The 19167-nt window shown below is 36.2% G+C and overlaps 1 protein-coding gene across 1 annotated transcript; it reads left to right on the top strand.

Annotated features, from left to right (window-relative positions):
- Positions 1 to 1436: 1436 nt before the first annotated feature.
- LOC5577180 (ubiquitin carboxyl-terminal hydrolase) lies at positions 1437 to 13735 on the top strand. The gene is made up of 3 exons (XM_001663218.2): positions 1437 to 1755; positions 1841 to 1981; positions 12941 to 13735. The coding sequence occupies exons 1-3, from the start codon at positions 1720 to 1722 to the stop codon at positions 13448 to 13450; spliced, it is 687 nt and encodes a 228-aa protein (XP_001663268.1). The 5' UTR covers positions 1437 to 1719; the 3' UTR covers positions 13451 to 13735.
- Positions 13736 to 19167: the final 5432 nt, after the last annotated feature.

The raw sequence follows: 19167 nt of genomic DNA on the forward strand, positions 1-19167 counted from the left end.
TCCGTTTATTTAACTATTCTCAATAAAAAATACAATTTATTTCTGATTCAAACTCATTTATCACTTGAAAACACGATCATATTTGACGGTTTAGAACAAAATCTTTGAAAAAAAATTCAGTTTTGGACTTGAAAAAATCGTTGTTAGAAAAACTTTTTTTCCCTTAGATATGCCCAATTTGCAATGTATGGACGACTTTTAGTAAACTTAATTACGAAACTTTTTGCTTAAGGATGATCAAAATCTGAACTGGCCATTTTTTTTTAAATCGACTCTTAAGTTTTGAATCATATTTTTTTCAGTGTAGAAAATGTGTTTTTATTTTTACAACATTTTTTTCTAAAACGTCAGGAAATTTCACGACAGTTCCCCATACAACACTTTTTTGTAGGTCTTACTGTTTTCGAGTTATACGGGTTTATAAAAAAAAGTAAAAAAAAAACTTTGGGACTTAAAAAATTCGATGTTAGAAAAACTTTTTTATATGCCCAATTTGCAATGTATGGACGATTTATAGTGAATTTAATTACGAAACTTTTTGCTTAGGGATGATCAAAATCTGAAATGGCCGTGTTTTTTAAATCGACTTTAAAGTTTTGAATTTTTTTTTTCAGTGTAGAAAATGTGTTTTTATTTTTTCAATATTTTTCTCTAAAACGTCAGGAAATTTCACGACAGTCCCCCATACAACACTTTTTTGTAGGTCTTATCGTTTTCAGTTATACGGGTTTATAAAAAAAAGTAAAAAAAAACTTTGACCCTTTCCAAATGTTAGTCTAGATCGATTTTGAAAAAACAAAGTATGTAAAGTATCTTAGTTTCACATAGTCTTCACACCCAGAAAGTTTCATTGAATTCTGAAGGGGTGCTGCCAATCCCTTTGTCGAGTTGGCGTCCCTACTGTCAAAAGGGTAATCATGGGCGACCAGATTGGAATAATTCTTGACAACACTGTTTCTCCAACAAATCATGAGTCAATCTGTCGACTACCTGGCTCAGATGTTTGTAAACAAAACGGCCAGCCCTTCCTCACCTACCCTGTCTGGTTTTCTCCACAAAGTGAGCATAATAGGACACCTTAGTAAATTGAACGCGCCTTGCTTCAATCCAGGCGAACTGATAAATATGAATAAAATTCCCTGCAGAATGAAAGAGAGGCAGATAGAAAATAGTCATAAATTACTAAAATTTAGTCATTCTGTGACTACCCGTGTTTCTGAGTGTACTGCTAGCTTTATTTTCAGTTTACGCTCGGTACTCAGTTTTGAGCGGAACGATTTTAGCGTGCTGTTGCATGAGCCTTTGTACGTGCCATAAATTCTTTTGTTCTTTTGACTTTTACTGTGCGCCGTGTGTTGGTGTTGTCTCGCTCTCTCTGACGGACAACTTGAAAACAGGGCGCACAGTAAAAGTCAAACGTTTTATAGCATGTTCAAACTGTCATAGTTTTCATCACAAAGCGCCACCGACGACATCGCAAACGCTCCTCTCGGCTGCATTTTCGTTGTTTTGCCGGCTTGTGGGAGTGATAAGCAACTTTTCCTGTCATCAGAACCGATAATTTTCCGGTACGTTCTCAGTTATTAGTCATCGCTTTTGGCAAATTAGATTAAACCGACGGAGAAATTGAATTATAAATCCTCTGGTGCAAGTACAGTGTTCAGTTTGGTCCATACACGTTCAATTTTCGGTCAGAAAACCGCAAAGCAAATCCTCAAGATGACCACTTGGCTGCCATTGGAATCCAATCCGGATGTGAGTACCTTTCATTAATTATTCACATAAAATGTCGTTAAATGAGGTATATCAACGAGTAATGTACGCTTGCCGTTCCAAATAGGTGTTGAACAAATATCTGGAAAAGCTGGGCGTTTCACCTCTCTGGAACATCGTCGACATCTACGGCACGGATGAGGAGCTGCTGGCTTTTGTTCCGCAGCCGCTCAAATCGTTGATTTTCCTGTTTCCCTGCTCGGATGCGGTAAGTAGTGTCTATCGATTGGGATTTCTTTCAGCTAAACGTATCAGGGTGTCCACCCAACATTTTCCGGTTTTTTATTCAGAGTTTTCTTGAAAGTTCGTTGTTTTATTTTTGTTAATTTCTCTGACTTAGTTTTATTGTGATAATTTACCGATCTTTACAGTAGTTACTCTAGCAGATCCTCCAAAAAAATCTTACAGGAGTTCTTCCAAGAGTTTTTTGAAAAATTCGTTGGTGATTTTTCTAGGAACACTTATAAGAATTCGTACATCGATTTTTTCAGTTAATTCTTTAGCCGTTTTCTTATGAATTTCTCCATGAATTCTTCTACAGTTTTAGTATCCCATATATTAAATTCTCGAGTTTTTTTTAGCTTCCATGGACTCTTCAAAATTTCATTTGAGGCGTGAAATTTCATTTTGCTGTGGCTAACACTACAGCATATTCTGACCATTTCTACACAAATTTCTTCAGAGACTCAGTTCAATGCTTTTCAAGGAAACCCTTAAACAAATTCAGAGATTCAAATGTTTATTGCCCCAATAGTTATCTTAACAATTTATCTGAAAAAACCCTCTAAGATTTGCCCTAAAGGTAGAAAGTTTTTCAGAGATACCATCAGTGCACTAGTATCCGCTCATGCCCCTATTTCCGCTCACTAGTGTAAACATTAATTTTTCGTGGCAAAAATCAACATTATTCGCACGGATATAGGGGGAAGTCCTCTATGCCCGGACACTTTTTGTTTTTTTTGCTAATATTTCCAAATCTACATTAGTTTTACCTGGGAGTGCTTCGTGAAGCCCAAGCAGGACAGTTCGGTTTTGCGTCGTCCGATAGATTTTGCTGACGGTTCCGCGCGTGTTTTCGTCGCCGGAGATTTTTTTTCCCCCTGTTTTGGAGCGTCTTGCTGGGTACGTATTTGGGAAGGCCCAAGCAAGACGGTTTATTTTCGGGACGCCAAGAAGTTTTGCTGTCAGTGTCAGTTTTGTGTTCAGTCGAGAATGTATTACCAACTGGTGAGTTCGTTTCATGCTTATGATAACACATATTTCAAGCCAAACTTTTCAATCCGACGTATCTGCAAAAATAAACAAATCGAGATTTGCTTTGCATGGGCTTGACAAACGCATAATCTACCTATTGTGTCTATAAAAGTATTCCTACATCCATTTTTTGATTTTTAGAAATAAATTAAAATTATGCCCTATGTGCACTTTACTCAGTGTTTTTAATTTGGCTACATACACCCTTCGTTTGCAAAGCGACTCAACTGTCAACATTTTTCATGCTAGCACATACACCGTACATATGCTCATAGTAAAGCGACCTATATGTAGAATCAAAACATAAAATTTCGAACACCAGATACGTCATACTGTTTCCAAATCACTAAACATGTTGGAAATCGAGAGAATTGGATTTCCACAGTTGAGCGAGCTGACGGGTCGGCAAACTGATGTGGAACATCATCAGTATTCGGTTCAAGACAATATTTCTCACCAAATTTCGCACAAGAACTGTTCTCCTCCTGCTTTTGTTATTTACGGCTCCGTCCGGTGCTCCTCTTAGTCGAGTTGAAATTGGAAACATTCGGAAACTAATATTCGTTGTCGTTGAAAGTTGAAACTGACGAATTGACTAAGTTTAATAAGTTTTATGGGAATTTGCAAACCGGTGTATGTGCAACTTCAAAACAATACTGGTGTATATGACGTGACGGATGTGCAAAACGAACTGTCAAACCGACGCATCAAGCAAGGTGTATGTATCAATCAAGGTATGGTATCGACGAATCATCCATGGTGTATGTGAGCAGCACAAAGCAAAAGGGTTTATTCTCTAATTTTACCTGTTTTTCAATTAAATTCAAAACAAATCGGATTTGTTTAATAGTGGTTAGAAACAGTGTTCTTTTTTTCAACTTATAGTAGACATCGCAATAGAAAAAATGCAAAACATTTTAAACAGGATTTAAAATGCTTTACAATATTTTGCATCGCATTTTTCTCGAAACCATCCGAGTGTTAGATACGCCGATTTGAAAAATCATGCTTGATTTTCTTGAAAGCGTAACTTTTATGTAATATTAAAACAAACTTTATATGGTTTGTCACTATAGGTGTCGGCATTATGCTTTTTTCTTATACAATTTGAATATACATATATTTTGACATTATTAAAAATTATCTTTTGAATTGTTCGACATTGTGAATGTTGACGTATTTTCTAAAACTTCTACCATATCGAGACAAAATGCACAGTAATACTCATATGTAATTTTCAAACAAACTATGTATGGTTCGTCACTACAAGTGTCGGCATTATTCCTGTTTCATATAAGTTAAAATATATACATGTAATTTTCAGTTTTCGTCATTAATAAAAACGTCTTTTGAATTGTTCGACATTATAGATGTTGACGTATTTTTTCCAAAAACTTCTCGAGACAAAAATACAAAACTAGCTTTAAATACAAGTCGTATATTTCCCCCTTGTCCATGGATCTTGGCCGGCGCCGTTATTGATCAATAATATTAGATCTGCTAAAATTGCACTTCGAGAGTAAGCGGAAACTCCCATCCCTTATTCATTTGGATCGTAGTGCAATTCCTACCAGTTCCGATTAATCACGGAGTAGCAACCATTGACATGTACAGTCAGTCTATGCTATGCTATGCTAATATTTCAAAATCTACATTAGTTTTACCGTTAATTTTTGTACAGTATCAAAAATTTACATTATGTTAAATAAAAACTCGCATGAGAACAAAAATAAACCTTTACAATTGATTTTTATAGTGGATTACATTATGTACCAAAAATGGTGTGCACTGAAATGTGTCCTCTATGGCCGGACACTATGTCCTCTATGCTCGGACACTATGATTTTCACCGTCAAAATTTACACCAAACCCACAGAAAGGCCAAGGGCATGTCAGCACATGCTTTGTGGGTTCAATCTTTGCATGATGTACAGCGTATGAAGCATATTAACGAGATCATAGGTCAGTTCCATAAACTACTTTTTGATCAGCGCCATAGATCGATTCGCCATATCAGTCTATGTTGCATTAGCGGTTGCTCGTATTCAGATGAAAATGTTTTCGGGAATTCAACGCGTTTATATTTCTTCACAATTTCTTTGTCAGCTCGAAGGTTGAAGTGTGCTCTTAGGTACAGTCAACTCTTCCTTGCTCGACCTTCGTATCTCAATATCTAGTTAGAGAACCATAGTGAAATTTGGTGTTCATGGCTACCTCCATGGTCACTTGAAACGCATATGTGCACTGGTTTAGTATTTATCCTGTAACACGATATCTCCCTAACTCGATGGTCCCTTCATTATCGAGTTATAGAGAGATGACTGTACATCATATCTTGTGGCTGCTTCTCGTGCGCTCATTTGCCTTAAAAGCATTATTTACGGCACTTTATAAGGCCTCAAAGAACCGAACGTTTTGTTACCTATGTTTTATTTTTGTTGCTGTTTTTTTCTTGTACCCTACATTTGCGTAGCGTAGCGAATTATAATTTTGATCCGAGTTATTAGGTTAACATTTTCACTGTCCGGTCATAGAGGACTTGCAATGGTTTCCAAAAAAGGTTGCTTTTCTTTGAAATTCTATATTTTCTAATAAATTTTGCATTGTGATTGATGCAAAACTCACTGAAGTCAACGTACGGAAACAATTCAGTTTATATTATGAGAAACGTTTTGGCTACAATCGTATGAAATTTTCTCGTTTCACATTTTTTTGGTAGATCGTATCAGAGTAAAACTTTTAACAGTTACTGTTTGTTTACGTTTGGACACAAAAACGTCATAGTTTGTATACACTGCAAAAATGTGTTTTGGTATAATCCTGGAATACTAAAATCTTAATATCATTATTCGTTTTTGGAAAATTCAAACTGTCCGGCCATAGAGGCTGTCCGGCCATAGAGGACTTCCCCCTATTCTAGCTATATTAACAACTTTCAAATGAAGTCGTCTGACATTATTTTCATTTGATAAAATAATTCTTTATATTGTTTTTTTTTTTTATTTTATTTTATTGATGTACAAGGGGGTCAGGGGCCAAGTCTCCAGCATAAGTTTGAAAACTAACACCGTCCATAATACACCGAGGGGGTTTTGGAGTTTAGGAAGTAGGCAACGCAACATCTTTGACCAGAAGGTTCTTTAAGTTTTGCTTCTACTCTTGACTTCCAATACACGTATGAATGATGCAAGGCCAAAAGAACATGAATCAGTCATACATATAGCGGTAGTGAAGTGTTTTGCCTAAGGATATGGAAAAGGAGGGATTTTGTGTGGTGTTTTGTAAATAGCTCTGTGGAACAAGTTTGTTATTAGCTAAAAATTTAGTTAATCTGATTCACCTTGCAATCAATAATAAGAATATTTACAGAAACATACCGTGAAGGCCCCATACTCTGCGCACTTAAGGCTTTTCAAATTTCAAACAGCTGTAATTAATTGAAAACAAAACACAATACTCTGAAATTTTGGGAGCAAATACTCATTGATCTTATGTATAAGGAAAAAATATAAAAGCTTCACTAAGTAATAATTTTTATTGCAAATTTTAAATTTTTCTCAAAGGTGTTCGTGTTCCTAACTCTGCGCACTCATTTTTGCAATGCTCCTTATTCTGCGCATTTAGGTTCCTAACTCTGCGCACTCGATAAATTCTTTATAACAGTTGAAGTATTTTACTAAAAGCATTACTAGCATTTAAACTCTGCATCAATCTTCATTTTCTTGCTTTATACGGCTTTACGTCCCCAGTGGAGCGTGGAATGTCTCTAACATAGAAGTTTACTAAGTGAAGTAAATTTTATCTATAATTCAATCCATGATAATTACTGTTACTGAAGTGCAACTCCCAAAATAATCGAAATCATCATATGATTTCCAAAACATGTAATTAATTAAGTTTTCTAAAATCTAAACCAACATACAAAAAGGGTACAAACTACGTCTTTTTTGCGTTCACCCTTGACGTGCAGAGGAAAATTAGCTTTGACTGTTTATGTATTTTCACTAGAAAATATAAAAACCAAATTTTCTTTGGTTCGGTTCGGATCCGGGTTTGGTATTAAATAATTGTCTCGAATTCGGGTCGGATCCGGGTTTGAAGAAAATAAATAAGAACGTGGTTTTGGTTTGTTATAAGTCGAACCCGAACATTTCTACTAAATACAAAGAATAGTTTGAGCGAAAGGGTATACTAATTCTTAAGCGAGACGTAATTAATGAACGATTCCTGTTACAGATCAATAACAGTACTTTATTGGCGTTTCTATATAGTAAATACGATTAAACCTCGATGTTTCATTACTCGATATTGACTCATGAAACTATACAAAAAATCAAAATTATTTTTTGCATGGTAAGGGAGCATTCAAAAATTACGTCCATCGTTCAGGGGAAAAAGAGTCTACGAAAATGTGACAATGCATGCAATAGGTACAGTAAAATTCGCAACAGAGGATTGTGGAGACGGAGTGTAGAAAACCTTAAAATATGATGGACGTCATTTTTTAATCTTCCCTTACTATGATGATCCCCTCAAACAATTTTTCAAAGTACTTCTATTCCATATCTCGATGGTGTCGACAAGTCGATGGTTCCCTACAATATCGACCTCTGGAGGGTTTATTGTATGTTGAAAATAACGTTTTTTAACTTGCTGCGCATAGTAAGGAACATAGTTGAAAAATGGTTCCTTACTATGCGCACTTAAGAAGAATGCGAAAATGAAGAGAAAATAAGTTGCACTTTACCAGTGATGATTGCTCGATAAATAAACTAGTGCCTACGTACTAAAAATCTGAAATATGTTCTCTTTAATTTGCTTCAAATGACTTAAGTGATGATGTACTCCCTTAGCATTTTTGCTAACGGGCAGTCAATTTGGACGTTTTTCAACATTTTTAAAGCTATTTTATTTTTTATTAAAGTAATAAACGTAAGTTTGTCAAGAAAATTCTTCGCGTACGTTTTTATTACTATTGTAGCAATATATGAATAAACAAATTTAAACAAAAAATTACGTATTTTACCAGATTTTGGTGGATTTTGGTAAAAGTGCGCAAAGTTAGGAGCTGCGCAGAGTTAGGGGCCCTCACGGTAATACTTATCTTTTCTCGGCCAATACGCTGCCATGTCTTTCTTCTCTCGGATGATTTTTTCCTCGTTGTAATGGCGGGTTAGATATGAAAACAAGGATAAAGAGAGAAGAAATGTTAGTGATTTTTACATGCTTTTTTGCTGTATTGACCTACAATGAAATCATACAAAATTCGTTCCTTGGATTCCCATGATAACAATCCCCATGTAGCTTCCGAGAAACTCCATGGCAATGATCACTGTACGCCATCTGCGGCATTCAGGACATCTCAACACTACTGATGACGAACAACAAAAAATGAATCCAAACGAGCGAAAATTTAATGTTTCAATGTAGGACAATCCAGCATTATTGCATGTGAGAAGTTTTTAGTGATATTCTCACAACGGCCATTCAGAATGGTTCGACGGATGTAGATAAAAGATCATTATGATAAAATTAACGCGACGACATGTTAGTACGCTCAAAACGATTATTGTATTTGCAACTGTTAATTTAAATAGTTAAGCTAAGGGTCGGGTATTGTATATAACTTTATAGATAAGCAGAAGTATAGCACGAACGCGAAGTAATGACCTTCCATCCCATCTTCAAGTGCTCCCCACAAGCACAACACTTCATTCAGGCACTTTAGAACGTCCATGTTGTAACTTGTTCACACAAGAAATCTGCCTCGACCGAGTTGGCAGAACGCGCCCGTACCCCTTTCTGAACCAAAGGACAGGGATAAAATAATTTTTTACATTGAAAACAAAAGACCTCGTGAGCGATTATTAGGCCACTAGGAATTTGTGTATGTTCCGATAACCGCTCATGCGGAAAGTTTAACAAAATTTTAAAGAAATGTCGATTTTAGTATACAGCCTTCTTTATTGCAGTACATAGTAGATATGGTTTGACAACAGAAAATATCAGGATAAATAACGAAATTCGAAATTATGCATTCTTCAGTAAGTTCGTCGCGAAATCTGTTTACCGTGAGCGGAAATAGGAACACTTAGATGCAGTAACAAATGCAATTAAATATTTTTTTTATAAAATTTTTTCAAATTATTTTTATTTTGCCGCTGATTACCTATACTTGGAGCTACAATGTCTAATCTAATCTAATCTAAGCGCTTGCACAGCCAATATTGAAAAGCACCCTGGAAATACCTAAATTTATTCAGGTATTTTCTTGTCAGTATTAATATTTGCAGAATATCAACGATATGATACAAATATTAAAATGGCCAGGCCCACTGTGCAGACTTTGGGATTGAAGAAGATTGAAAAAATCGTGACGATCAGGTTATTCACGCATGAATAAACTGGTAGACGCAACATTTTCAATTTTAAGAAGGAAGAAACAGGGCCAACCGTACCAACCGTTTCGATTCAGAGTTATAGGTAAAATCGTTGGAAGTGACGTTGTTAAGAAAGTTAATGCACACCTCATTGTTGTTCTCCTGGGATGGGACATAGGTATTTCTTCCTTAGGTCCTGGCTCTAGAGCCTTGGTTAAAGCGCCTTTGCTCGCTCTCTGAATCGAGATGAAAAATAATGTTGCTCCTTTCTCCTACAGAAACCGAAACCGTTATTTAAAAACATTTGTGCAATATAATAAACATAATTTCAGCAATAATTGTACAAAAGGTTTCTGTACAAATAAAATAGAAACTACAAGAATATGAAAACATGGTTCAACCTACCAAAAGTGAGACCATGTATGCAATTTGAATAAAAATGATAATACTGAGTATTAAAAACGATCTCACCAGATTTCAGTTGAACACCAACGTTTGATGGTTTCGTATTCAATGATCATAGATCCCGCTTTTCCCCCATTCAATGTAAGTTACGCTTGAAGCAATAGACGGGAGTTTTTTTTTTAATTTCTGGGGGCCTTGAATTATTGACGAATTCCTTCTGCTGTTTATGTAACCGGTGCCAAGACTGATTGTTGGTTTATCCACAAGCCAAGATCACTTCCTCCGCCTGAACTCGGGCTCACAAATTGACGAAAGTCCGTTATTTTCGGAAACAGCAGCAACACTTGTAACATGGAAACGACAACACATCCTTAGTGTTCCAGTATTTCCCACCGATCGTTGTTTTCCGTTTTTTCTTTGCGCAACAACGAATGTTCCAAATTATCGTAGGTCACGATAAAATGCACTTAGGGGCAATGGGGGCAATATGAACATACGGGGCAATATGAGCCACCCCGGTTTTGACCTCAAAAACAGTGTTTCAATGTCTAGTGTCATTATGATCTGTTAAAGAATGCTCAAATAGACACCACAATAAAAAACGTAAGAATATTCGTTTGAACACTAAAGATATTTACAAAAATTTACAAATTTGTCCTTCGTTAGCTTATAATTTTGGCAGTTTTTAATTAAGCCTATAAGACAATTATATTTAAAATTCTGGTAAATTTTACCAATCCATTGAAACTTCTAATCTGAACAGTTCGTGAGCGAAATTATATTTGTTCGTAAACAAAATTATTGAAAAACAATATATTATTTTCAATATGAAAGGGCGGGGCAAAATGAGCCACCTAGATTTAAGCAAAACAAACGATGTTTTGAGCATAAAAATGCATTACCTAAATATACCAGATTTTTTTTACTGCATAGTCATCTTTATGCACCATTACAAGTGGAACACTTTGCTAGAAAATACGTTGAACCAAGTATCGCCATTTAGTACTACAGTCGCCTCTCCACATCTCGATATCGGAGGGACCATCGAGATAGGGAGAGATCGAGACAAAGAACATTAATTTGATGAACACTAGATTGAAAATCACTCCGTTACTAGGAAAATAATAAACAAACAAACTTCGTTTCAAGTTTCCAAGTTGTTTTGAATCACTTAAATCTGGTCTAGTAACCTTTGATAATGTTCATATCGACATATGGAGAGGAAATTGGGAACAAACAACCAACAGAAACACATCGAGATATGGAGATATCGAGATAAGGAGGATATCGAGATATGGAGAGAGAAATCGTATGCAGAATGAAGGGACCGAAGAAACCATCGACATAGGGAGAGATATCGAGATGTAGAACATCGAGATGTGGAGAGTCGACTGTAGTATAACATGGTCATATCTTTAAAAAATAAGCCGCTAGAATCAATAATTTCAAGCAAAGCAAATTCAATTTCCTTTCCAATAATGTACTCTTCACCACTAACTCTTCTCTATACTGTTTTAAATAAAAAATCATTCGATTGAATGAGGTGGCTCATATTGCCCCGTAGGGTGGCTCATAATGCCCCATATGGTTGGTGACCACGTAGAAAAACATGGCTTTCCAAAAAGTTCCTGAAATAATTTGCAAGTTGATGTTAACATTAATTACCGACGTAACATGGAAGATAACGTTTTATAGTACAAGTCACTTGCATTTAAACCATAATTTCTGCTGTTTTTCTATGCATTCCATGACGTTTTCCTTAGGCGGCCCATATTGCCCCGATCACCCCTACTTGGAGCTACAATGTGACATAAAAAATAGTATTGATCGACACAATAGTTATTTTATAATAAACATTTGAACACATAACTTCCCTTAAATGAGTCGAATCTGGTGCACTGATGGCACTCACAAGATTGAAATTTTTCAAATAATTTATGCTGATGTGAAGAAGTCATAGGGGGAATCTTTGGATTAATTTCTAAAGGCATTTTCAGAGAAATTCTTGGTTGAGATCGTGGAAAAACTGAACGACAGGAAATCCAAAGAAATCAGGCATATCTGCGGAAATTATTGGTTGAGTCTTGACAATGTCTCCGATCGGGACATCTTGAACAAAATTCTTGCGATCCTAGAACGATCCAGTATTTTGTTGAGAATTTTGTTAAACAATCTTTAGATACATTCCTGAAAAAATCATGGTCACTTCATGTTGAATTCTCGAAGGTATTCCTTGATTTCTTGAAGTAATTCTCTAAGAAGTTCATTAAAGATGCAATAGGGTGCCGGTACCAATGGTTGTAATGTACCAGTAGATTGGACTATGGAATAGAACGTACATATCTTGATAAAAACACATGTGATTATTCTTGGTGGATAAATCGTCTCTAGTTTAGTCGACTTGCCAAATTTCAGCTATTAATTTTATCAAAAAGTCATATAAATAATTAAGTTTATGCAAAAAATTTGCTCCCTTGCACCAGTGGTTGCCGTCGTGTTCCAGTAGTGGATCAACGGATGGAAGCAGTTTTTAAAATGGATGTATAAAAATGAAGAAAAGCCCCAGAGATGATCTTTATGCTTCATTCGAAGGATAGGATATTAGTTGCAGCTGCGAAAGAAAAATGTTAAACCTTTGTAAAAAACTATCATTTTGTTTAAAATTCCTTGTATCATTCCCGAACGTCTACTACTGGAGCACTAGCGCAACTACTAGAACACGTGTACCAATAGTGGCTCAAGTGATTGTATGTTTAAAAATTAGTTTTATCACTCTTTTTTATATTTTTCCCATATCGTAGAGGTTTAAATCTTTCTGTTGACGCCAAAAGATCTCTGTTATGGCTTTTCGTTATTTTGTTATTATTTTTTATAGCTTAGGTAGTCCACTAATGGCACCGGCACCCTAAATGAATTCTTTGGGCAAATATCTGAACTAGTTTCTGATTAAATACCAGCAAAAAAAAGATGTGGCGTACTCGCCAGATAAATGATAATAATAATTCCTGCAAAAAAAATCTAGATTGATGATCAGTACCTAATACTTGGTCATGCGAGAAAAATACGAGAATTTAAAAACTTAATCTCTGGAGCCACCTGTTATATTCATGACTTCAATGTCTTTACAGTACGAGGAGTTCCGCGCCAAAGAGGATGCCGAGCTTAAGGCCAAGAACATCGAGCACCCAAAAAGTCTGTTCTACATGCGTCAGTATGTGCACAATGCCTGTGGCACGATTGCCCTGGTCCATGCCGTGCTGAACAATCCGGAAATCGAACTGACGGAGGGAAGCGTGATGAAGAAGTACTGGGACGCTGCCAAGGATAAAACCCCGGAAGAGCGTGGCAAGCTGCTGGGGAACGATACCGGATTTACCGAAACTCACGAAGTAATTGCCAACGAGGGCCAAACGCCGGCCCCAGACATCAACGAAAAGGTTTACCATCATTTCATTGCCTTCGTGCATCACGAGGGGAAGCTGTACGAGCTGGATGGGCGGAAGAACTTCCCCATCCAGCATGGAGAAACGTCGCCGGAAAAGCTGCTGCACGATGCGATCGCCGTTTGCAAGGAATACATTGCCCGCGACCCCAAGGAAGTCCGGTTCACCATGCTGGGTTTGGCCCCAACCCAGTAGAGTGAGTGGGGGAGGAATACAACATTGAATACCATTGAAGTCTGCGCTTAGCTTTTATCGTAACTCAACTGCATGGCCATTGAATAATCAAACGAAGAGGATCTCCGAGAGACTGCAAGAAGGTAATTGCTTTATAGTAGAATGCCGGGATTATAGAGATCCGGTACACTAACTTCTAGAAGTATTTGTTGCTTTTGTAAGTCAACGTTTTTGAGGGTTGATTCCCGCTTTTTGGTGTGAAAATATCACTAACTACGAATAAATTTGGATTCCTGTAAGCAAAAACTGGAAATGTGTCATTGTAGAGAACATCCAATATACATGGGATATCAATCAAACAATTCGGCATGAGAAACTTCTTGGTGAATTCATAGAGTGCATCGCAAAATATTCATGGGTAAAAAATATTACCAGAAACTATTTTCTGATTTCGTCAGGAATTCATCACAGATCTATAAAAAGCCGTAATTGATTAGGGTTTTGTGAGGTAGTTTTTCAGCTTATGTACAATTTCAACATAATTTCATTCAGGATTTTTTAGGAATATTACTACACGTTATTAATCGATTTTATTCTGAAAACTGATGAGTTTAAATGCTTGGCCCATTTTTCATTTTCAACCAGGCATGGGTCTTCTTTATAGGCCAAATTGAATTTTGTTAGCGTGCATTGGCCCAAGGCTAGACCCTTTTGATTATCAACGAATGAGCAAGAGAGATTAATTGGCCTCTCTCCGTACTATGGCCAATGAAAGTTTGCGAAATTTTCCGATTGTAGGCCCTCTTGATATGACCTATGACCGGAATGACCTAGTTATAGTATGCTCATAGAACATACAACACTAATCTGAGAAGCATGCTTTGTCCCAATTAGGACGTAACGCCTGAAAGAAGAAGAAGTTATAGTATGCCCAACCGTATCAAGTTTCCTGTTCAAAATTTAAAAAAAACCGTGTCGAAGAAATGTACTAAAGTCATTCGACTAAATGTCCATTCGACCAAATTTCTTTCGACCAAATACCTAAAGCCGGGTCAATCATATTTAGTTTAATCATTAATCATCTAAAATTAAAGTTTAATTATTATCCATAATCTTGGATCATACTTTGGTTTAATGATCAATCACAATCATTAATCATGACTTCAAAAATTTTGATCAATAACTATAATAATTAATTATGGTAAAACTGCATTTAATCATTACTCACTCAATCAGTCTTTGGTGCCGGTTAATCATTAACTCTCTGATTTCAACCAGGATTTTCGTATTCGTAGGAAAATTCGTATACAAATTTCCTAAGGAAGTTAACAAAAAAAAATCTAGGCATTCCTCCTAGGAATTGAAAAAGAAATTTTCAAAATTTGTTGGGTAAACTTGTGAAAAAATGGTAGATATGTCTAAAGAAAATCCTATATTACCTTAGAATGATGAAATTTTTGACAGGGATCTCTGAAAGAGCTCTTTTTTTTGTATGGTTTTCAGTTGGAGCTGCCTGACAGCTTAACTTGTCAAGGCTGAACCCTCGGTCTGGCTTTTGCCAAGTTTCCCCTCTACCAGGACCAATACTCAGACGGACTAGGCAATGGCGCCCACATGAACACTGCTTTTTTATTAGTATTGTGACGTGGTAGTTTTTGAAAAGTACCCATATTCCCTTGCTTCTGAGAAAAGGAAGCATTATGAAAATCAGCAGCTCGATTAGAATTTGTTTGAAATAGTAGTGCATTACTAATACTGTCTAGTCGAAATGGTTTTGAATAATTTGTCATTCAAGTGCTATTCTGATTACTATTGTCTTTTACGTAAGATTAGAGTCTTAAATGTCAAGTGTCGTCAAGTCTTAACAAAATTAGGCTGTTTAGTAGTAGTTCTAGTTAATTTCATTTTTGTTGTTAAAAGTATTTATTGGTCATTGGTGGGGATTGCTCATCAAACCTTCCGGTCCGCCTCATAGTTACGTACTATTTGGTGCTGGGTGTAGTTCTTGTTTTTCCAGCTGTATTGAAAAGCATGAGCCATAGTCTTTGGCATACAATCGGACCTTTCTTTAGCAGAAAAGAACCGAAATGTCTATCGACGACCGGTGATTGCTAGCAGATATAGTGGAGAGCTAGTTGAAAAACCGAATACACTGATTGCCTATCGATCAGAGCCGAACTAGGCATAGATCGTATACATACATCTGAATCTACATGTCTCCGATGTATTACATCGTTCCAGGTGGGAGTTATCTGATATGTGAATATGGTACCATAACAGAATTTTCCATTTGAACGAAGTGATAAATCATAATATTCCGCAAACTGTATCACACATCTACAGAATGTATTGCGTGAAGTTAAGACACAGCAGAGTATTGGGTACATAGGACCAAGTTCCTGCCGGGTAGCGCGAAACTGATGAGCGATAGACAATAGAATCAACAACACTGCCATAAGGGATTGTAAGCATGTGACTATTGCCGAAACTATGATTAGGAGGCAAATCAACATCCCAAGATCAATTTTTTGTTACAACCCAATGTAGGTAGGCCCTGCCCTTGGGTGATGGGATTGACGGTGATTAATCATGTTGGCATTACATATTTTTGATATTGTGAAATTACTCTAATGTTTATTGATCGCGAAAATTAATCGTAATTATAACTTATAAAATGTAAGTTAATCTAGTAGTTTAAGTTATATAATGACATGTGTTGCAATGCTTAAATATATTTTACACTTGATTTATCACACCTTCAGCATGAGTTTAGTTACTGTCGCATGATCTAGATAACTACGCGTAATGCTGGAGGGACCGGCAGGGCCTACTACCAGTCTCTACTAACACTCAAATCACTAACAAGACTGGGAAACCAACGATCACCTTCATCAGTAGCACTATTTCTAATAGTAGTATTAGTTCAATATACACAAGACGTTTTCAATAGTCCACGAGGTACAAGAGTGGGTGCGGGTGGTCTCTGCGTCTCACACATTGAAAATAGACTTTTATATTAGGTTTACTAACAACGTAGTAATACTTACCATGGTATAAGACCAATACTGTGGGTTGCCCTAATTCAGCGCATCGCCTAAATCCGATGCCCATACCGCTATTTGTTTTTTTTTTTCGTTGTCTGTGCTGGACCCCGTAGTGCAAATTTTTACCTCTACTTTTGCCAATATTTAGACGGAATAGGCTATGTTGCCCGCTTTAACACTATTTTGGATGAATATTGTACAGAAGTAGTTTTATTAAATTGTTTTTGCTTCAGTTTCCCTCCCGTAGTCATGTTTGTATAGTCATTCTATAGTTCTGAGCAATCGGATTCTTGTTTACGCATGGAGAAGCGACATGAAAATATATGTTATTAATTAATGCATTTCTTGGAAATAACATACAAAGCTATGTTGTAGTAGTCTATGTTGACAAATTGTAGCACAGATGTCATCTCCAAGCATCTTTTGACAATGATAGACAGAAAATGTTAATTATACAGAATGCGGTCGTATATCAAACGATAGCTATAGGGAGATCCTTTTTTCCCGAATGGAATGAAGGTTATTGAAGTGAAAAACATGAAATGTACTTCCATCTATATGCGAACAAGAACTATCTGAAGTGCCTCGTCATTGTACGTCATGTATTCTCTAGTATTTTAGTCGTTTATGCTACTAGTCTGAAACGTGATATGTTATACTATATGAATAAATTTCAAAATATGAATCAAGTGTTTGGTTTTAAATAGTCTTTATCTTCCGAAAGTCGTACTGGAATGCTAATCAATACAATACTTTTCTAGGAGAGATGACTGTTTATGTTGCCATCTTGTAGTACCGAATCCAAGTTGTAGATAATTAATATGAGGAGAAGTATCAAATCTAAATGTACTGTAAATGTGTTTGGTGTGGTCATCGATGTGCTTTATGTTCGTCTTATTGTTATTGTTCTGAGATCTTCTCAAAATGAGAATTCAATTTAATAATGTGTCAAGTTAGTTTACAGTTTGGATAGACAAAGTTATTGGTACGGTATTATTGGTACGGTATTATGAATATATAGGGGGGCTGAAATGATATACAATATGTGTTCGCTAAGAACTAAAAATGTTACTTACCCCTTTCTTAGTATACCCACCAACGCATATGGATCGTTTTTACCTCAGTTTGATGGTAATTCGATCCGTGTCCGTGCTGATCTATGTGCTTCGGCTCCTAACACGACGTTTGATACATACGACAGCCAACTTGCTCCCTCGTGATGGTGTTGTTGTTAGTTGTTATACATGAAAACAAAGAGAGAAAGAAAGTCTAATAACTTTCTTTAGGAATCTTTAGGAATAAACAGGATATAATGAGTTTTCATTGAATTACATTTGACTACATCGCTGATTATAGTCAACGACATCGGAAACTTTATGTGTCGACTGTTGATCTAGTTTTTCCTCAGTCCCGTTGGTCAGTATTGCTAAAGGTCCTTTTTAACATGTTTATTAGTACTTGGACAAGTTGAATATTTTAAGTTTACTACTTTTGTCATGTTGGTCAATAATGATTTTGATCAGTTTGTTTTATACATCTATTCATATTCAAATCTGGTCTCGTCTGTTTTCATTTAGAATCGTCGTAAATACATTTCTATGTGTTAAAAACTATACTAGAAATAATAAAGAAATAGTTTTTTTTGTCCGGATCCACTTTTCGGTGACAAAATAAAGCTTCATCGCGCCTAAGCCCTATCTATTTATTATAATTTTGCGAGAATGAAGTTGTTGTAGTTTTATGATAACAACATAATAAATGTGGTTTTTTATTATGATTCTAATGAGAGAAGCATAACAAATTAACATTTGTGTCACATTCTACTCGATGGATCCTCAGTCATTCTCCTCATTAGTCAATGTTATAACCATTTAAACAAAATCTAACCTATCTGCATCAAAGCGTGGCTACGGCTCCTGTTACCCCGATGTCTGGTAACAGGATAACCGTTGGATCACATCCGTAGGATTGATGCATCTATGCCAGATGGTTGATGACGCGGCATTAAACAAATATTTCCTGATGTGATACCACCACGACTGGACATGTCTTTGGTTCCCATATAAGTGCTAATGGGGTAAGCCCACCCATCGCGGCAAGATTACACGTCCTAGGGGAGGGATACCGCTATTTGTTTTTTGTATATTAATAATTGCAATTAAAAACATCATAAACAATAATTTCCAATGTTTGAGAAATATTCCAAAATGTGCTGATTTACGGCATTTTACTATATTGTGTTATCTAGTAAGGTTGTAGCGGAATTAGAGAAGTATTACTGATATATGTATAATAATTAGAAAACTAATGGCGCTGTTGTTACTGAAATGTTTCATTCTTTACTGTCTTTTATAAAATAACTAGCTTACCCAACGTGGCTAGCCACGTTGCAACGATATCTTAAGGGTGTGAGCCGTTTCACCGATTCGTTTAACATTTATTAAAAATTTGACAGCTCGATAGTTATTTCCCCTCCGGTTGAAAGTAACCCTGCTCTGAAGCATGATTAAACTTGACAGTTCGAAAATTATTTTCCGCTCCCGAGAATTTGAGAATAACTAAACCTCTGTCAACTTTGTTTAGAAATAACTACTCGACTGTCAAAGCTCAAATGGGCTGACCGCGAAGTTCAATTTAACCATTTGAGGGAAAATAACTATCGAAATGTCAAATTTTAACTAATAGTTAAACGAA

This window comes from Aedes aegypti, chromosome 3, assembly GCF_002204515.2.
Source record: "Aedes aegypti strain LVP_AGWG chromosome 3, AaegL5.0 Primary Assembly, whole genome shotgun sequence".
NCBI classification, from domain to species: Eukaryota; Metazoa; Arthropoda; class Insecta; order Diptera; family Culicidae; genus Aedes; species Aedes aegypti.

Bases quoted from the DNA above. Each gene is read 5' to 3' on its own strand.
- LOC5577180 (XM_001663218.2), top strand. From the start codon at position 1,720: ATGACCACTTGGCTGCCATTGGAATCCAATCCGGAT. The intron at 1,756-1,840 runs GTGAGTACCTTT...CGTTCCAAATAG, and splicing joins CATTGGAATCCAATCCGGAT to GTGTTGAACAAATATCTGGA. The intron at 1,982-12,940 runs GTAAGTAGTGTC...ATGTCTTTACAG, and splicing joins TGTTTCCCTGCTCGGATGCG to TACGAGGAGTTCCGCGCCAA.